General features: G+C 45.4%; 1 protein-coding gene across 1 annotated transcript in view; it reads right to left on the bottom strand.

The window, feature by feature from the left end:
• GPAT2 (glycerol-3-phosphate acyltransferase 2, mitochondrial) overlaps positions 1-20,897 on the bottom strand; it is a 208,070-nt gene that overhangs the window by 179,225 nt on the left and 7,948 nt on the right. Inside the window, exons 3-4 of the mRNA XM_073623599.1 lie at positions 18,363-18,462; positions 14,622-14,761 (exon numbers count right to left, since the gene is read on the bottom strand). Coding sequence (XP_073479700.1) covers positions 14,622-14,761; positions 18,363-18,462 — 240 coding nt within the window. The remainder of the gene's footprint in view (positions 1-14,621; positions 14,762-18,362; positions 18,463-20,897) is intronic.

Below are 20,897 nucleotides of genomic sequence, written 5' to 3' on the forward strand. Positions count from 1 at the left end.
ATAATTAAGATCTGTAAATCTATTGTTCTCTTTCTTATTACCGTTAGTGCCGGTTCACATAGGTGCTTTGCACCTGACTCGCACGGCAGTTCACACAGCCATATGCGAACTGCTGGGAGTGTCAATACAATGTTAATGACACCCCTATTTCAGCACGCATATCACACTGCAAACTGACAGTTCGGACATGAATCGGATCCGATTCAGGTGCTGACAAAAAAAAAAAAAAGTGCGAGTTTGGCCCGAATGCGATGCAAATTTAGCCATACTATCTGTATGGCTGAAATTGCATCACACGGACATCGCATTTGATTTGCACTGCTGAATCACAAGCGATCTCGCAGAGTGCACCTATGTGAACCGGCCCTAAAACAAGTATGAACATATTTTCATAACAATCTTTAGCATTCTGAATCATAACAGCTAATGAAAGTGACCTGTCAAAAATTGTCTATTAGTTCATCCCGTGTCCAGGTTGATGAAGTAGAAGGTCCCTGAAATGCATCCCTAACATCAGTATGTGTCTTGAAGTAGGCAGAGAGTGTTGACAATGATCACATGGGAAGGAAGTCGCTGAACCAGAGTGGCAGTTGTGCTTGTAATGCCCAGTTATTTTACTTCCAACATTGTTTGATTTGCTTGCTAGTGGCCACATGCAGGACCGAAGGGTCAATACTGTATAACCTTATGCCAAGGTGATACATTTTTAATAGTAAGGCCCCTCTCGCACTGGGGCGGAAGGGGGTGTCGGCGGTAAAACAGCGCTATTTTTAGCGCTGTTTTACCGCGGTATTCGGCCGCTAGCGGTGCGGTTTTAACCCCCCGCTGGCGGCCGAAAAAGGGTTAAAACCACTCGTATAGCGCGGCTATAGCCGCGGTATAGCCGCGCTGTCCCATTGATTTCAATGGGCAGGAGCGGTGTAGGAGCGGTGAATACACCGCTCCTTCACCGCTCCAAAGATGCGGTTGACAAGAGATTTTTTCTTCTCCTGCCAGCGCACCGCTTCAGTGTGAAAGCCCTCGGGCTTTCACACTGAACAAACAGCGGAGGCTGTTTTGGGGCGGTTTGCAGGTGGTATTTTTAGCGCAATAACGCCTGCAAACCGCCCCAGTGTGAAAGGGGCCTAAGTGCAATACTTAGTTTTTTTGTTTTATGGAAGAATAGAAAAGGTCTAAACTATGCAGATTAGCTTTGCAATTTCTCCTTGTGCCTTTTAATGAACTGAGCATTCCACTCTGTTAAAACGCAGTTGCAAATCTGGACTTTTTAATACGGACATACTAAGGATATATTGTATAATTCATGTTTTCTCTAGATCCTGGTTTGCAGCTAGGTTATGTTGAGGCTTGGTTTTAGTTACATTTGTTTATTCCTGTGATCAGAATAACCAGCACACCACACCCTGTCATTAGCCATTGTCAGCATTTAGCAGATCGCTTTTTGTTTCAGTAAGCTTGTCTGTATAATAATGTATTTAGGCATGGTTCAAACTAGTGCAATTTCTGATGCTACTTGAGTCACACAGAATCACATGACAGTTTAGTTTTCAATCGTGGCTATTCACATTAATGCTGTGTAGGTGCCATACGAGTTTGGGGAAGGGTCCTGTGCTACTTTGGTGTGGTGCGGTGCAGTGCAATCTTGTGGGCAGCAGTGGTGGTGGTGGCAGCATGCAGGTCATGACCCAAGCTATAAAATTGTATCGGAAAACACCTGTAAAATCGCATTGCAAATCGCACAGCACATGCAGACAAATTGCATAGCAGCTGCACTCCATAATCACACCTGAAATTGCTTGTAAAACTGATCACACTAATGTAAACCAGGCCTTAGTGACCGATCTATAACATTTTTGAAAACTACTTTGTCTGCATGTTTTCATAAAGCCTGCCTTCTGAACAACAGGTGGCACAGTCAATACAAGGAACAGACATCACATCTATTTGCAAGCTGAAAGGAATGAGCAGAGGTGAAGCCGCAAAACATGCTGGAAATCCAGGAAGTCGTTGAGAGACAAACAGCAGACAGGCAGAACTCACAACATGAAAAGAGATTTTTCAAGTAAACTTATCCTGGATTTTTAGCCGCTTGCTGACCGGCTCACGCCGATATACGTCGGCAGAAGGGCATGTAGGGGCATAACGTACCTGTACGTTGCCCTTTAAGAAGCAGCTTGCGCGCGCCGCAAACTCCGTGAGTGTGATAGCGGGTCCTGCGGATTCTATGTCCGCGGGGATACCCGCTATCATCTCACGGAGAGGAAGAACGGGAAATGCTGATGTAAACAAGCATTTCCCTATTATGCCTAGTGACAGGACACTGATCACAGCTCCTTGTAATCGGGAGCGGTGATCAGTGTCGTGTCACACATAGCCCATCCCCCCCCCCAGTTAGAATCACTCCATAGGACACACTTAACCCCTACAGCGCCCCCTAGTGGTTAACCCCTTCACTGCCAATCACGTTTGCACAGCAAGTAATGCATTTTTAATCGCACTGAACGCTGTATAAATGTGAATGGTCCCAAAATAGCGGCAAAAGTGTCCAATCTGTCCACCATAATGTCGCAGTCATGATAAAAAAAAAAAAACGCTGATCGCTGCCATTACTAGTAAAAAAAAATTATTCATAAAAATGCCATAAAACTATCCCCTATTTTGTAGACGCTATAACTTTTGCACAAACCAATCAAACGCTTATTGCAATTTTTTTACCAAAAATATGCAGAATACGTATCGGCCTAAACAGAGAAAAAAAAAAAGTTTTTTTTTATATATTTTTGGGGGATATTATAGCAAAAAGTAAAAAATAATGCGTTTTCTTCAAAATTGTAGCAATTTTTTTGTTTATAGCGCAAGAAAGAAAAAAAAAAAAAAACGCAGAGGTGATCAAATACCACCAAAAGAAAGTTCTATTTGTGGGGGAAAAAAAAGGACATCAATTTTGTTTGGGAGCCACATCGCACGACTGCGCAATTGTCAGTTAAAGCGACGCAGTGCCGATTTGCAAAAAGTGCTCTGGTCTTTGGCCAGCCAAATGGTCCGGGGCTGAAGTGGTTAAAGTAAGCTTATATTGGATTTTTCTGATGAGCTTATATTGGATTGTGAAAAGAAATCCCTTTTGGCTTTTACAACACTGATGTTATAAAATGAAATGTTGGCTAGTGGTGCACCCAGAACACAAGCAAACAATTAATTAATTTAGAGCAGGCATTTGCTGGGAATCCCTTGCAGGTACTACCTTGGTAGAGGGAGCTTTTCTGTTTCTTTGCAGCCTTTAATCTTAGACACTTTATCGTTCTTCTGATCAGACAGAAGTCTCTCAAGGATGGTGACACACCATCATTGATGACCCCTATCATAAGTAATCTGCAGTTCCAACAAAGTGATCAGCCAAACTACTCAATCTATGCTGAATATCGGTACGAATCGTCTACAGCACTCCCTCAACTACATTCCTGAAAATAATATCTGAAATTCAGGTGATGTCGGATCCCCTACTACCTTTCTGGAGGGCACTACAACTTAGATGTTTTCTAAACAGAATCTGGACTGGGAGACACCCCGCCTTCCCTGGCTTAGTTTGACAAATTATGTATGTCCACAGCTCCAATCCGTCAAGGGCTCTCGACATCTTATATGCTACTCACTTGCCCACCAGATTTCCAACCCCCTTTGGACTGGGAGAAGGACCTTAGAAGAACCTTTATGGCAAAGCAGGAGAGGATCATGCAGCTCTCACATGCTGCTTCTATAATATCGAGCAGAATTTAAGAAACCGGGTTTTAAACTCCTTCCAAATCCCTCGCTGTTGTGTTGGCAAAGTGGACAACTGGAGAGTTCTATGTTGCATGTCTTCTGGAATTGTCCAGTGCTGCATGTCTTCTGGAAACAAGTGAGTGGAATATCATTTAAATTGATGTTGATCTTCAAAACAACCCAGCTGCCTTCCTCCTACAACTTGCTCCAATTTTGACCAAGTGCTACAGGAAATCTCTTCTACTTCATATTTTAAATGCTGCAAAGGCATGGATCCCTTTGTTCTGGAAACAAACTACTGCTCCACCACTTAGTCTCTGGTTCCATAAAATTAATGAAATCCAGCTTATGGATGATACTGTAGCATCTGCCAATGGAAGAGGGGAAAAAAGGTCATAGAACCTGGTTCTACTGGACTGACTTTGATTAGTCTTCGGCATTTCAGACTTATTTAGCAACCCCTTACGTTTACGTGCATTTTACACCTGACACTGTTACACTTCCACTTCCACTTCGGCCCCCAGATTAGGGGTGAATTTTTCTCTCAATGGCTTATATTCTTTTTTTCCACCCTTTTTTCCTCTTCTCTCTCCCTGACCTTTCTTCTCTCTTTTGGTGACTATGTATACACACTTGTAAATGCTCCCCTCTTTTTTGTCTGGGTGCTCAGCCTACTTTCCAGAGCCTGACTTTTCCATGTACTGTACCTTCCCACACAAGAGTCAATGTGGGACAATATTTGTTTGAAATGGGGTTTTAAGTGGCAGTATCTTTGTTTTTCGTGCTTGAGAGCCATTAATACTGTTTCAATCTTTTCTTATTAGATGAGAAAGTCTAGGGGGGCGTGTCCGGACGTTCAACAGGGAGGACGTGTGTTACTCTTGCTCCGTCTAGGCTGCTTACATCCAAAGCCATCTATACCCCTCCTCAACCCATCGTAGCTATTTTCACATCTCAGGGGTATCTGGACACTCTTGGCTACGGCCCCTGGGGAATATTTAACCTACTTGGCACTTGGAAGCGGTTTGAGGCCTACAGTTCAGTCCGAGCCTCGGATGCCCGCCGCCATCTTGGGACCTATCTGATACTCGGAGCCTCCCGCTCTCCGCTGCTCCGAACCGGAGATCTCCGAAAAGTTCCTGCACGGCACCCTGGCTGCGAGGCCGTCCGCACTCGGGATCCCCCCGTCCCAGTAACCACTACCCGGAGATCCCTCCTCTGGCACGCCGACCTCCGGAGGTCTGACGCCATCCTGCGGCCTACCGCACCGACCCATCCTACCTTCTGAACAGCGGTGAGTACCTTGATACTCTACCATCTATCTCTCGGCCGGCCTCCCATCAGTGTTGAGACTGCTCTAAATAACTAAAATCTTGTACCTGGGCCCATACGAAGCCGCCCGAGGCCTCCGCGCTATCGGTGCTCACCCGGCCGGCCTGGAACGCCGGGAAAGTCCGCGGCTCCGGCCTACCTCCGGAGGTCGGCGGCCATCTTTGTACTCTAACTACTCCCTACCCACATTTGTGCCTCCACTTGCTAACTGTAGCCAATGCACCTACTCATCTAGACTCTGCTTCAATCAGATCTCCCCTTTCTCTGTGGATGAGGAGGGACTTTCAATATCCGCAACTGTCTTTTTTCTTTTGTTTTTCACGAAAATCTCTACAAGCAACCACATTGTGTTGAAATATGACTGACACTGAGCAAATGTAAGTGAGAGGTGCCCCACACAACCACCGGCCTAACAGTTCCAGTTATGCCTTCCAAATCAACTAAATCTCGTTCTGCAGCAGGTAAAAGATCTGGTAAGAGGTCACTGTCTAATTCAATATCTGCAGGCTCTATTCAACAATATTTGGTTAACGCACGCAGCAATCAGGCCCGAACCTCGAGACTAAGCGCCTCTCCCTCATCTCACGTTGCCTCTGTGAGGGGAAGCTCTCCGGCCTCTTCATACTGCTCGGATCTCATGGATGACCCAGGTTCCCCTGCTGGCTCCGAAATGACTACGCTGATGAGCGGTCTTAAAAAAGAACTTGCAGGTATGTTTCATAACTTGGAAAAGTCTATTAAAAAAGAGATAACTGCAGTTAGGACCGACATGTCTCACATCTTGGTCAGAGTAGAGGAGACGGAAGAACTGCAGGACACTGTTACCCAGCTAGCATTTGCTCATCGGGCCTCCCTATACAAGCTCGAAGACCTCGAGAACCGCAACCGTAGAAACAACATACGGGTCAGAGGCCTACCTGAGGCCACTGGAGATAGTGACCTAGAACCATCAATACGGGGCATTTTCAACACCATTATGGGTAATCCTGTCACCGCACCACTCCGCTTTGACCGGGTTCCCCGGGCTCTGAGACCCCGCAATGCTAACTCTGACCAACCCAGAGATGTTATCTGTCGCTTGCATTACTTTGAAGATAAAAATGCAATTATGATGAAGATGCGGGGGGCGTGGCCTGAGGAGCTATGGAGTAGGACGTTTGGAAAGAGAGCTCCCTTTGCCCAAATCCTGTAATCGACATCCTGCTCCAATCCTAGCAATCCCGACAGGACAAGACACTTCAATAGGCTTGTCCCATCATCTGTGTGGCCCTGGGCGCTGCCTGGCCGTCTGGAGCATTGCTCGAGGCCGCGGAGACCGGATCGTCCCGCCCCGGACCCGGCCTGTAGGAAAGTCCCCGGCTTCGGCCTAGTGCTTGGAGCGGCGGCCATATTGCTCCACCCGGCGGCGGCTCCTACTCATCCCCTGGCTATACAAGGCTCCCCAGAGACGGATCTTTGCCTGCCTCGGCCCCCGGACTACCTGTGGCCCCCAGCGCTGACCTTCTGCACCCTGAAACAGCTCCTGGGACGGCCCGAGGATCCGGCCTGGTCCTCGGAGCGGCGGCCATCTTGCTACACCCGGCGGCAACTCCTGCTTATCCCCCGGACATACAAGGCTCCCCAGAGACAGATCTTTGCTTGCCTCAGCCCCCGGACTGCCTGTGGCCCCCAGCGCTGAACCTCTGCACCCTGAGACGGCTCCTGGGACGGCCCGGGGCTCCGACCTGGTCCTCGGAACGGCGGCCATCTTGCTACATCCAGCAACAGCCCTGCAGATTCTCCTGACTTGCCGAGCCCCCCAAAGGACTACTTTCTGCGTGCAAGGGCCTCCAGATCTCCTCTGGGGACACAGTACCTGAGGAGAGGCCTGAAAGGTGAGGGAGTGAGATACTGACAGAGCAAACTTCCAGCACACAAACTCCTGATAGAGGTCCTGAGGAACGATACACCAAAGTAATTCATCACAAGGGTTCCCCTTCTGTCCCGGGACCACTGAGGACTATGTCACCACCAAAGCGGAACACTGGGACGACAGACAAGCTCGCGCAATTTCGCCGCCTGGAGAAAGACATGCAGCAGGAGGGCAGCGCAGACACGTGTAAGGGTCCCGCTCCTCAGGCGTCAGACACCGACAAAGTGCTGGACGCTATAGCCGCCTTGCAAGGTACGCTGACTGCGAAGATAGACGAGGTAAAAATCGATATATCCCTGATCAGACAGGACTTCTCAAAACTGAAAGACAGGGTTACGGAGGCAGAAACCAGAATCAGCAACGCGGAAGATGCCCTGCACCCCATGAGACATACTACAGAAGAGATGCAGAGACAAATACAACAACTTAATGCCCATCAGGATGACATGGAGAACCGCCTTAGACGCTGTAACCTCCGCTTCATAGGACTGCCGGAGAAAGAGGAAGGAGCGGACCCGGCAACCTATCTAGAAACGCTCCTGCTCAAAACGTATGGCCGGGAAGCCTTTTCAGTAATGTTTGCGGTGAAGAGGGCGCACCGCATACCTGCGCGGCCACCACCACCTGGAGCGCCTCCCCGCACATTCATCGCCAAATTTCTAAATTTTCGGGACCGAGACAAAATCCTTAAACTCACCCGGGAGAGAGGAAACATACAGATCGGGAACAGCCAGATAGCAGTATTTCCGGATTTTTCCAGCGAGGTGCAAAGGAAGAGAGCACAATATCAAGAGGTGAAGCGCCGATTGAGGACCCTCCATCTCAAGTATGCGATGTTATTCCCTGCCCGGCTGCGGGTGGAGGAAGACGGAAAAGTACAGTTCTTTGACGACCCGGCGGCAGCGACAGCATGGCTGGATCGTAGAGACAGGCTGGCTTAATCTGTCTAAGTTCATACAACCACAGATGTTGGCGCCACAGCTTGACCCATGAAACTCTGACCTGAATCATATAATGTGCCACCGGACGTGGGTCAGAGAGAGGTAGCCTAGTTACTTTCCTTGGTTCTGTTGCATAGTTGGAATACTGGCTCCCCTTGTCCTTCACAGTTGGAACGCAGGTAAAACTACGTGACTTTTGTCATGAGTACCACTAAGGGTTAAGCACAATACTTTTTAAGGTGTCCCTAAGCTGTATCCTGACTGGTAACTATAACAGTTTTATAATCACTGACATGGAACGGCTCATACAGGAAAACACAGATTGGAGACTTGAACATATCCTGTCATAAACTCAAGTATGACCTTTAAGGGAGCTCCCACTTGGGGAGATCTGTGATGGTATCGTTCCTATTTTCCACGTTTTGCTCCACGGTTGACAGTGAATTTTTCGCCCCCAAAGAAATAGTTACTCAACATGATATACAGCTACCATTCATATTAAGTTTAGTGCCTCCAGCTAGCCAGACAAGCTGGATGTTTATTCTCATGTTGATTGTTCGGGTTTGCATGCTCACACCAGGTTGGGGAGGTGTGCAGCTGGGAGGGAAGGGATGGGTTAACCACTGGTTGCAAAGTTTTGGGGAAATTGGCTTTGTCGTAGCACATGAATGTACAGATATGCATATTGTATTTGAAAGTAAATGGGTCACACTGCACAGAAACAGGATCAGGAATTGTGTCAGTAATTATGATAGCTTGGTCTTGTTCTGCTGGTCCGCAAAGGCGAAATACTCACTAGACAAAGATGATGAAGATGCGGGGCCTGCCTAGCATAGACTTCGACGGGGCAACCATCACCGTATTCCCAGACATCTCCAAAGATACCTTAGACCGTCGCAGGGCTCTAAAGCCGCTCCTTGACCTCTTGCGTACGGATGGGATCACATATAGATGGGGCTTCCCAGCCTGCCTGATTGCTACAAAAAATAGCCGATCCCACACACTAAGGTTCCCGGAGGAACTTACAACCTTTTTGCAGGCTCTTAATCTTCCGCCCTTGGAACTCCCAGGCTGGCAGGACTCCATTCCTAAATTCTCGAATCTTGCAGATTCAGTTTGGAGAAAAACCCCTTCAAAGGCAAGTCGCTCCTCTCTCCCAGGCTCTGCACAAAAGAATGGTTGAATTGCGCAAATTTGCCCTTTGTCTTTTTTCATTCAACCACATTCCACCAGTACAGTTGCTTATTCTCCTACAGTAAATTGGTGCCAAGTCAGATTTCAGATGCAAACTTTTTGTACACTTACCTGACTATTTTTGGTAAACTCTGACCTATGACTAGTTAGACCACTGTTCTCCTTTTATGTTCTTATTGTTGTTTTGTTGCCGCATCAGTAATGGTCTACAACTTATGCTGCCCAGTAGGAATTTCAATGTTTAAGTTGACTTTTGTTCCTGCCTACATAACCCCCTTATTTTTATTTAACTGGAACTAATTTTTTTATTTCTAATTACAAGTTGATTATCTGTTATGGGCCGTGTGTTGTTGGGGCACGTTTCTTATATTGCTCCTCCCCTACAACATAACCCAGTCCCCCCCTCCTTCTGGGGTTGGCGAGTGCGTGCGACCTTAAGAGTTATTTTATCCAATCCTTGTTTAAGGTTTCGGATGGTCGCTCGTTCTCTCTTTCCCCAATGGGACCACTGCAGATTTCTGCGTGTTATTCATACGTTTCCCACAAGTTCTTTAATTCATGTGTATGATTTCTCTATGAGTTCACTTTTCCCTTCTTCTCTTTTTTTCTATTCTTTACTTCACTCTCTCTTCTTCCTCTTCCCTCCTCCCCTCCCTTTCCCCTGCTGGCATACATGGAAGCATAGGCTGAAGGATCCTACCTAGATGTAACAATGACTACATTGAAGCTTCTATCATACAATGTTAGAGGTCTTAATGTCGCAGCTAAAGGGCACCAAACATTCCGTGAACTAAAACAAGCTGCATGTTCTATTGCTTTTCTTCAGGAAACACACATAACCCATACAACACCGGTTAAACTGACCTCACCTCATTTTCCGCAATGGTACTATAGTTTATCTGACACTAACAAAGCTAAGGGAGTGGCCATTGGGTTTAGCAGAAGCATATCCTTTCGTTTGTCTGACATGCTAGCTGATGATTCGGGCCGCTTTCTTTTTCTCCAGGGTTTCATCGGTAATACCCAATGTACTCTAGCAAACGTTTATTGCCCAAACCAAAACCAACCTACCTTTTTTTCAAAAATCCTAACCAAATTATCACATTTTGCCAAAGGTCTTACTATCTTAGCAGGTGATATCAACATGTCCCTAGACCCAATAATAGACACGTCCCAAGGAAGATCTAATATTTCCTTTAAACGCCTGAAATTTGTCAAAAGGAGACTCTTGGACCTCCAACTAATGGATGTCTGGCGCCTCCTCCATCCCAAAGAGAGAGATTTCTCACATTTCTCCACAACACATCACTCGTATTCCAGAATTGACAATATATTCCTAGATCATTTTCACCTCCCCCTCTTACAGTCTGCTCACATAGGTACCGCAACTATCTCGGACCATGCACCTGTCTCGATGACGCTGACTATGCCTTCCCTAGCACGCCGCACTAATAACTGGAAACTCAACGACTCCCTTCTTACTAATGAAGCCGAGGTTTCCATAATGTCCTCTCATCTTTCACAATATTTCAAGGAAAACAAACCCTCTGATACCTCTCCCTCCATTGTCTGGGAAGCTCATAAGGTCACTATTAGAGGACGGTTTATCGAACTTGGTGCTAGATTGAAAAGGGAACATGGTCGGCGACTCGAGCAGGTCTTACAACAAATAGCTGCTCTAGACAAGCAACATAAACTTTCTCTCCATAGTGAGCACCTCCAATCCCTCACACTTAAACGAGAGGAATTAAAGTCTCTTCTTAATTTAGACACTAAGAGAAAATTCCAACGCTTATCACAGAAACACTATGAATGGGGAAACAAACCAAGTAGGGCATTGGCTAGGTCATTAAAAGCTAAACAAATGCAGTCCTTTATTCCCAAAATTAAACTATCATCAGGAGAGCTCGCTCATGCAACCCCAGACATTGCTAAGGCTTTCAAGGAGTTTTATGCAGATCTCTACTGCGTCAAAAATGACTTGTCCTCTTTACCTCAGAAAGAGAGACGTAGACGCATGCTCTCCTATTTGAAAGAAGCTAAATTACCTAAATTACCTGCATCCATCTTTAAAGAATTGGAAGCAGACTTCTCGGTAGAGGAAGTTCAAGCTGCTTTGAAGTCTACTCCCTCTGGAAAAGCACCCGGCCTGGACGGGTTCACTATTCTATACTACAAGACATTTAGTGACATTCTGCTTCCCCGTCTCACAGCTTATGCAAACTCAATTTCTCAATCCTCAGGCTTACGCCCAGAATCCCTCTCCACTCACATTACTGTCATTCCTAAACCTGATAAAGACCCTACCCTCTGTAACAGTTATAGGCCAATCTCATTAATAAATACTGACATTAAATTATTTGCCAAAGTAATGGCAAATCGCCTACTCCCCCTACTGCCTAACTGGATCTCCAAAGACCAATCAGGTTTCATTCCCAATAGAGAAGCAAAAGACAATTCCCTCAGAGCGATTTCCCTAATTCAGTATGTTCAGAGAAGCGCCCAGCCCACCCTACTCCTTTCCACTGATGCTGAAAAAGCATTTGATAGGGTGGACTGGGACCATCTTAGAATGACATTGAGACATTTCGGATTGGGTCCTAAGATGTTCTACCCTATACTCTAACCCCACAGCACAAATCAGAATTAATGGGACGCTGAGTGACTCTTGTTTTACATAATGGTACAAGGCAGGGATGCCCCCTGTCCCCCCTCCTTTTTGCTATTACCTTGGAACCTTTTCTAGCGACAATTAGGAACAATGTTAATATTCAAGGCATTCGAGTTGGTAAAAGCTCCCACAAATACGCAGCATATGATGACGACATACTATTTTTTATTCAGCAACCCCGCATCTCAATACCTAACCTAATGTCGGCATTTTCCACCTTTCAGTCAATTTCTAACTTCAAAATAAACCTATCCAAATCGGAAATTTTAAACATTAACTTTTCCCAATCCGAGGTGACTTCCCTGAAACCTCTCTTTCCCTTTAAATGGGAACCAAAACATATGAAATATCTAGGTATCTATCTCACTCCCAACCTTCACTCCCTTTTCCGGCATAACTACATCCCTCTGCTTAACAGGATTAGGGAAGATTTACGTAAATGGTCCAGTTTATCTCACACCTGGTTAGGTAAAGTAAATATTATTAAAATGAATATATTGCCCCGCATACTCTTTCTTTTCCAAATGCTCCCACTAGGGGTTCCAGTGGGGTTCTTTACTATTTTACAAACCATGATCCCCCGGTTTATTTGGAGGAACAGTCACCCCAGGATATCTAGAGAGATACTATTTCGTTCCAAGGTATCCGGGGGACTGGCACTACCTAATTTTAAGGCATATTATCAGGCGGTTGTACTTTCTAGGATAGCCGATTGGAAATATGCTCTTGATTCAAAATTGTGGGTTCAACTTGAATACCTATTGAGCGGCGCTGATCTCTCGGTGGTTCCTTGGATACCCCGCTCCTACAGGAATCTTGACCGATCCACCTCAGCACTCACTATATCCTCACTAGATATATGGGACGCCCTACATAAAAAATTCTCATGTGGGTATAACTCTCCTTTAACACCTCTCCTTACTCACAAATATTTTCTACCAGGCTTATTAGATCCCGGTTTCCAATCTTGGAGACCGAGAGAACCTCTCTTACTACATCACGCCCTCCGTGGCAATACACTTAAACCATTACATTTGATCATTGACCCCAAACCTGCCTCGTTTCTCGACAAATGGAGATACTATCAACTGCAATGTTTCTTGAGCTCTCTCCCTCATCCGCTTAGAAGTTTGCAAGATCTAAATCGAATAAAAGAAATATTCTACCCAAAAGACCCTCCCTTACATAGTATTTCTCTATTTTATAGAGCTATTATTGCCCTTCAAAACCCTGGGTTTCCACCCTTCCTGGCAAAGTGGGAAGCTGATCTGGGTTCTCCCATTTCAGACAATCTAAAGGATAGGGTCTTACAATTGGCCCACACTTCCTCCCTTGCTTCTAAAATGGCAGAGGTCAATTATAAACTACTCACTAGGTGGCATTACATCCCCGTTAGACTTCACCAAATGTTCCCTGCCAGTTCCCCATTGTGCTGGAGGAACTGTGGGAACGAAGCCACTCATGCACATGTCTGGTGGTTTTGCCCACTCATTCGCCCCTATTGGATGGCCATCTGCAATCTGATCTCACAGATTTCGGAGGTCAATCTACCCATGGACCCATGGACTGTCCTTTTCCATGCCTCTAAAACCTCCATAGGCTCATATAAACGTTCACTCATTCCTCACCTTTTGAACACAGCCAAAGCTTTAATACCCGCCTTTTGGGGCCAAGCGGCAATTCCGCCTATTAGGACCTGGCTGCAGAAGGTTGATGAAGTTCAACTCATGGAGAGTATTACTCATAACATCAAAGGGACTTCAGAAAAACACTCAGCCACTTGGGCTCCTTGGATAATATTTCAGTCCACCCCCTCATATAAGGATACTATAGTGCAAATCTCATAAATTTATTACTTATACATCGTTACCAAAATTTCGATAACTCAACATTTTGCACATATATGCCAGCACTCCCCTTACCCTCTCCTTTCCCATCTTACCCTCTATCCTATTTACTATCCCCTTTCTCTCTTTTTATTTTCTTTCCTATTATCTAGTTCTATGCATCTCATGCTTTCTGCTCACTTTATTATACCTCTCTTTTTTAACTGAAGCAAGGTTTTTCACCTTGTTCTTACATCTTGATTTCTATGTTTACATTGAAAGAAGCCTCTTTTCTACTCAATCACTACATTAATTCTCATCCTCCTTTTTGAATATACAGAACTGGTTAATGTATCTCTGGCTTCTTGAAACTCATTGTAAATATCCGAGCATTGAAATTGACTTTGCTTTTTCATAATGTTTGTACCCAGTTTGTGACATAACTGTTTATTTTTGTATTTATTTTCTTTAATAAAAATTTATTAAACAAAAAAAAGATGAGAAAGTCTAATGTACAACATTACGTGGTTGTTGGAACACCGCCATGTCTTTCGAGTGGTTCTTACAGTCCTGTCTTCGACTCTGTTGATTTGTCTATTGTGTTTCTGTCAAACTGTGCAATGCTTATCTTGGATGGACCTGAGAGCTCTGTGTACTTAATCATTCTGTCCCACAAGTATGTATGCTTTTTTTTATTTTTTTGGAAAATAATAATAAAGCATAAAAAAAATAAATAAAAAAAAAATAAATGAAATGTATGCTGTGATTATAGAACACATTTAATACAGTTTCATGCAAAATGTTTCAAGTTATAGCTAGACCGCTTTATTCACATCTGAATGTAAGATCTTGATTTACACTTAAAACTGTGAAACTCATTCCACCTGCAATCTTGTCTTTCTAAATATTCAAAATTAGCAATGCTAATCAATATTGCGGTCTGTTAGAACCTTAGTCAATGAAAAGCTAGCCTATACCTTACATACCTGAGAAATCGGGGGCAGTCTGTCCTGTCCCAGGCAACGCGGGGCACCTTGAGATTTTGGAAGTGTAGAACAAAGGGGACCAACAAGCCATCAAGCCAGGAAGGATGGGTAGACAGATAAACCAGAGGAGTCCCAGGACACTAACATACAAGCACACAAATTTTTAAAAAGGAAACTGTGTTTTCAAGGAAATAAATCTCACAAAGGGTAAGTGAACTGTAAACTTTTGTAAAATTTGCTTATAAAGATCCTCCATACACCTTGATATGACTCTCAGCTTGCTTGGTTATTGTCACATCTTAAATTAAGATCTTTACAAATGTAGCAGCTTAATGGATTATGCTTGCTCTACAAACAGGCAAGTCTTTCAACACACAAGGACCGGAGCGGGAATGGCTGGAGGGATCATAACCAGCTCTTCTAATGCCAATGTGTCTGTGCATGTTGTCAGTGCTACAAAAACTGGCAGATGTCTCCTCATCTAAAGCCAGCAGCAAACTTTAAGCACTGTGAAATAATCATTAGATATCTAGACCGGCGTTTCTCCACCTGGGTGCCATGAGGAGTCCTCAGGCGTGCCGCAGCAACAGCCCGATCTGAGCGATCCTCTGTTAGCTCCTGTGTTATAGAATGAAGAGAACACTGTTAACTCCTCTGTACAGGGGAGGCCGAGAGCTGTGCCCACACCTCCCTCCTGCTCTCTGCTCCTCTCTGTACACTTGCTACCAAAACAAAGCTGAGCTGGCTGCCCGACGGCGTCCTACCAACCAAAGACATCATTGGTTGCTAAGGACTTTCCGTCCGGCAATAGTACAGAGAGAAGCAGAGGGGGTGGGGGTGAAGGTTGAGCTCTCTTTCTCCTCTGTACACAAGAGTTAAAGTGATATTTTTTTTTACAAAAAAGACTTTAATGACAAATGTTATACTTGTCTGCTCTGTGCACTGGTTGTGCGCAAGCTGTATGGAGGATCTTGGGAGGGTTTGTACTAAGAGGGAGAGTTTTTGGGGGGGTATTACAACCTACAGACCACTGGACTGTGCCCGCTCACACCAGGTGCAGTGCGGTAACAGGTGTGATATCGCATTTTTAACTGTACCGCACAAAAGTGCGCTGCCTTTTGCAGACGTGCGAGGGTGCCATTGATTCTTAATGGCACCCCCATGCATCTAGTAAATGCACATACGTTTGTCCGCTAAAACACATGGCACCATAGTACTATGTGTTTTAGTGCTGCACAATTTTAAAAAACCATGCTGGCACCCTTTGCATGTTTCACACGCATAGAGCAGCTCATGGAAGAAATATGTGTGGGAACACGCAAAAAAGTGTGTGTGCTTTGATGCCCCCTCAAAGGTACTGACTATCGAATGAACTGTCGTGATCAGCTCTCGAAAGCTCTGTACGAACGATCCGATTATCGTACGATCGCATCAAAAGCGGTATTTTTCATCCGAATTTCGGATCGTGTGTAAGGGCCATTAAAGTGATTGTAAAGCCTCAGTTTTTTTCCTATAATAAAAATAACAAACACGTTATACTTACCTGCTCTGCAGTGGTTTTGCACAGAGAAGCCCAGATCCTCCTCTTCCTGGGTCCCTCTTCGGCCCTCCTGACCCTCTCTCCTGGCCTCTCCCTCCTGACAAGTGCCCCCACAGCAAGCAAGCAGTTCCCGGTGTCCATTCAGACATGGAGCCCTGACCCGGCCCCACCCCCTCTCTCCCCTGATTGGCTAGCTGACAGCCGCAGCCAATGGTGCCGCTGCTGTGTCTCAGCCAATCAGGAGGGAGAATCTCGGACAGCTGAGACACTCGTGGACATCGCTGGACAGAGAGGGACCTCAGGTAAGTGTTAGGGAGGCTGTGGGGGGCTGCTGCACACAGAAGGCTTTTTATCTTAATGCATAGAATGCATTAAGATAAAAAAAAACCTTCTGCCTTTACAACCACTTTAAAGTAAAACTGCCATGTCTGAAGTAAAGTGTACATACTGGGTTTAACCACTTAAGCCCCGAACCTTTTTCTGAGATTTGGTGTTTACAAGTTAAAGCAGGATTCCGGCCGTTAAAAAAAAAAAAAAAAAAAATTAAAAGTCAGCAGCTCCAAACACTGTAGCTGCTGACTTTAAATAAGTACTTACCTGTCCTGGGTGCCCGCGATGTCAGATGCCCGAGGCTGACCCGTCGCTCGGTTCTCGGGTCCTGGCACCGCCATCCTAACTAAGGGAAACAGGCAGTGGAGCCTTACGGCTTCACTGCCCGTTTCCTACTGTGCATGCGCGAGTCGCGCAGCGCTTTGTGAATGGGACGCGATGTGTTGTGGGACACACACAATTCCCATAACACACTGCGCCCCATTCACCAGAAGACAACGCGGGAAGGAGAAGAGACAACATCACCCCGCAGCGTAGGAAGAGGCAGATTAGGAAGACTGCCTAGCAACAGCCATTTCACGTAAGTAAAAAAAAGTTTTTTTTTCTTTTCCTCCATTTTTTTTAGGTATTTTTTTGTGCATTTTTTTTTTCAGGGTGGACCTCCAGTTTTTTTTGCTAGAAAATTAAATTAGAACCCCCAAACATAATATATTTCACCCTAGAGAATAAAATTGCGGTCGTTGCAATACTTTCTGTCACACCGTATTTGCGCAGCGGTCTTACAAGCGCACTTTTTTTGGAAATTAAATTAAAAAATAATAAGACAACAGTAAAGTTAGCCCAGATTTTTTTTTTTATATTATGAAAGATAAATTTTACTCTGAGTAAATTGATACCCAATATGTCACACTTCAAAATTGCGCCTGCTCGTGGAGTGGCGACCAAATTTTACCCTTAAAAATCTCCATAGGCGATGTTTAAAAAATTCTACAGGTTGCATGTTTTGAGTCACAGAGGAGGTCTAGGGCTAGAATTATTGCTCTCACTCTACCGATCGCAGCGATACCTCACATGTGTGGTTTGAACACCGATTTAATATGCGGGCGCTGCTCATGTATGCGTTTGCTTCTGCACGTGAGCTTGGTGGGATGGGGCGCATTTAAATTTTTTTTTTTTTTCTTATTTAAATTTCAGCTTTTATATTTTTTACACTGTTCTTTAAAAAAAAAAAAAAGTGTCACTTTTCTTCCTATTACAAGGAATATAAACATCCCTTGTAATAGAAAAAAAGCATTACAGGACCTCTTAGGAGATCTGGGGTCAAAAAAACCTCAGATCTCATATTTACACTAAAATGCAATAAAATAAAAAAAAAAAAAAAAAAAAAAAAAAAAAGCCTTAATAGCTATGGGCGGAAGTGACATCGCCTCCACCCTGCAATGGTAGAGAGACGGGTAGGGGCCACCTTCCCCTCATTCGTCTCCATACCCGAAAGGAGAAAGGACCCGATTGCCGCTGCCGGTGGCTCCAGTAAGTGGCGGAGGGCACCGGAGCGCGGCGAGACTGGTGGGGGGGGCCCCTCTCCTGCCGCCAAGTGATCTTGCGGCGAATCCACCAGAGACCACTTTTATCTGAAAGCGGACCGCCCGCTTAAGGAGAGGATACCAGGGATATGGTAGCTAGCTGTTGCCACAACAATGATATCCCTCTTCAAAGTACTGACATACGACGGGGGGCAGTCCGTAAGTGGTTGTACGCAAAATATTTCAAAATTTGACAATAATGGTACTGTAAAATACAGCTGCATTACAACTCAGCATCACTGTCATGAATGTGCAAAGCTATAAAGAATAAATGATGGGTCAGCTTACCGCAGCAGACACTTCTAGGAGCGTGGCCACCTGTCCACAATGAAGCTGGAGGTTCAGATACAAGCGTTGCAGCAACTTCAAAAGTATCCAGCGCACAAGCCTGGGAAAAAGAAAGAGTAGCGTTATCAACTGTACAATACAGTGATATTATACTGTTAAAAAGTAGACTCTACTGCAGCTGAAGAAAGCCAACAGCTTAAAGTGATTGTAAATGATTACCTTGTAAAACAATCCATTCAGTTTAAAATGGAAATGAAAGGCAAAACATTTGTATACAGATATAAAAAAAAAAAAAAAAAAACACATTATAAAATTACTTTTTCCCTTTTCCCTTTTTTATAAGTGATCACACCCCTGTTCTCAGCAGCATAACAGCTTGGGGGGAGGAGAGAGCAGTACACTGAGCTTCATAGTGAGAGGCTGTGCAGAGGTGCGTCAGGACAAGTCTTATCATTGGAAGAGAGCACACCGAGTTCCCAGCATAGCTAGAGAACTGACCAATGTGTTCTCCTGCTTGGTGTGGTCAGTTTTTAATAGGAAAGCAGAGGGACTGGCAGGAACACCAGGGATTTCACACAAAGGAAGCAATACAAAGAGAATAGGAGTACCAAGTATATGGTACAGCAGGCACATATCAGGGATATGGAATGTTGGAGTAACAAACACTTTAATAACATCTAGTGTATAATATAGTGAAAAAGTAATGTTTTCTCTGTACATAAAAGTACAACAAAAAGCTCCCGTGTCACAGTCTAAAACAGGTCCCAAAACCAGTTACTATGTAATCCATCCAGGGTTAAAAAAAAAAAAACACCCTTTATCTGTGCATCATATGCTTCCTACCAAAGACACTGCAGCTCAAAGTGGGAGGGTTTTATCAACAGTGCTGTCAATTTAACCATACAAATAGGGTAAACTCCCATCTGGCAGCAGGTGATCAAGGGGGGTTTATCTCTGGCAGGTCTACCAGAATGAATATCTGTAGACTTTTTCACAACCTATAATATCCCCGTGCACACTCTCATACACAAGTAATAGTGTCCTTGTAAAGCTTTTAATAGCGTTGAATGGCCCCATTTACCCCATATACTCCAAAATTATGACCAACAGTACAAACGAACTGCAACTGCCCCAACCTATAACTGGCCTTTGCAGCAAGGAGCACATGGAAGAGCAACGCATGTCAAACAAAAACAAACAAAACATTCCCAGCCAGCCTGCAACAAACTGAATTGTCCTAAGAGCCCTTGCACACTGGGGCGGGGGGCGGCGTCGGCGGTAAAACGCCGCTATTATTAGCGGCGTTTTACCGTCGGTATGCGGCCGCTAGCGGGGCGGTTTTACCCCCGCTAGCGGCCGAGTAAGGGTTAAATACCACCGCAAAGCGCCTCTGCAGAGGCGCATTGCCGGCGGTATAGCCGCGCCGTCCCATTGATTTCAATGGGCAGGAGCGGTATACACACCGCTCCTTCACCGCTCCGAAGATGCTGCTGGCAGGACTTTCTTTACCGTCCTGCCAGCGCATCGCTCCAGTGTGCAAGCCCTCGGGGCTTGCACACTGGGATGACAGCAGCGGCACTTTCGGGGCGGTTTGCAGGCGCTATTATTAGCGCAATAGCGCCTGCAAACCGCCCCAGTGTGCAAGGGCTCTAACAGTTCACGTTAAAAATAGGGCTGGCAAGTTGAGCAGGGAATTTCTCCGTTTTTGTTTGACTCCAAAATTATGGCTGTAGCCCAATTGCTTGGATTAAACTCCTCTACACTGATCCAGTAGGAAAAGGTGCAGGTAAACAACCACATCTCCACCCCCTTTATTATTTATTGAAGAACAAGGCAAGGTTGCAAATCATCATCTACCCTATTATTTGAATTTGCCATTGAGCCCCTAGCAATTAGTACCCTAGACCAGTGTTTCTCAACTCCAGTCCTCGAGGCGCCCCAACAGGTCATGTTTTCAGGCTTGTCATTATTTTGCACAGGTGATTTGATCAGTTTTACTGCCTTAGACCCCTTTTGCACTGGAGGCGCTTTTCAGGCGCTACAGCGCCTGAAAAAAGCCTCAGCTGTAAACCCAGCGTGAAAGCCCAAGTGCTTTCACACTGGGGCGCTGTGCTGGCAGGGCATCACAAAAAGTCCTGCCAGCAGCTTCTTTGCAGCGGTGTAGGAGCGGAGAATACACTGCTCCTGCCCATTGAAAACAATGGGGCAGCGCCGCCATACCGCCCGGCAAAGCGCCGCTGCAGTGGCGTTTTGCGGGCGGATTTAACCCCCTTTCGGCTGCTAGCGGGGGGTTAAAACCGCCCCGCTAGAGGCCGAATAGCGCCGCTAAAACGACGGTAAAGTGGTGCTAAAAATAGCGCCACTTTACCACTGACACCCGGGGCGGCTCAGAGTGAAAGGGGTCTTAGTAATTACCACAGCCCTTTCATCAGAGGGAAATCCTGGAAACATGACCTGCTGGGGCACCCTGAGGACTGGAGTTGAGAAACACTGCCCTAGAGGAGCACATATCGCCCTACACAGATGAAACCTCAA

Source organism: Aquarana catesbeiana, linkage group LG03 (genome assembly GCF_042186555.1).
Source record: "Aquarana catesbeiana isolate 2022-GZ linkage group LG03, ASM4218655v1, whole genome shotgun sequence".
NCBI lineage: Eukaryota > Metazoa > Chordata > Amphibia > Anura > Ranidae > Aquarana > Aquarana catesbeiana.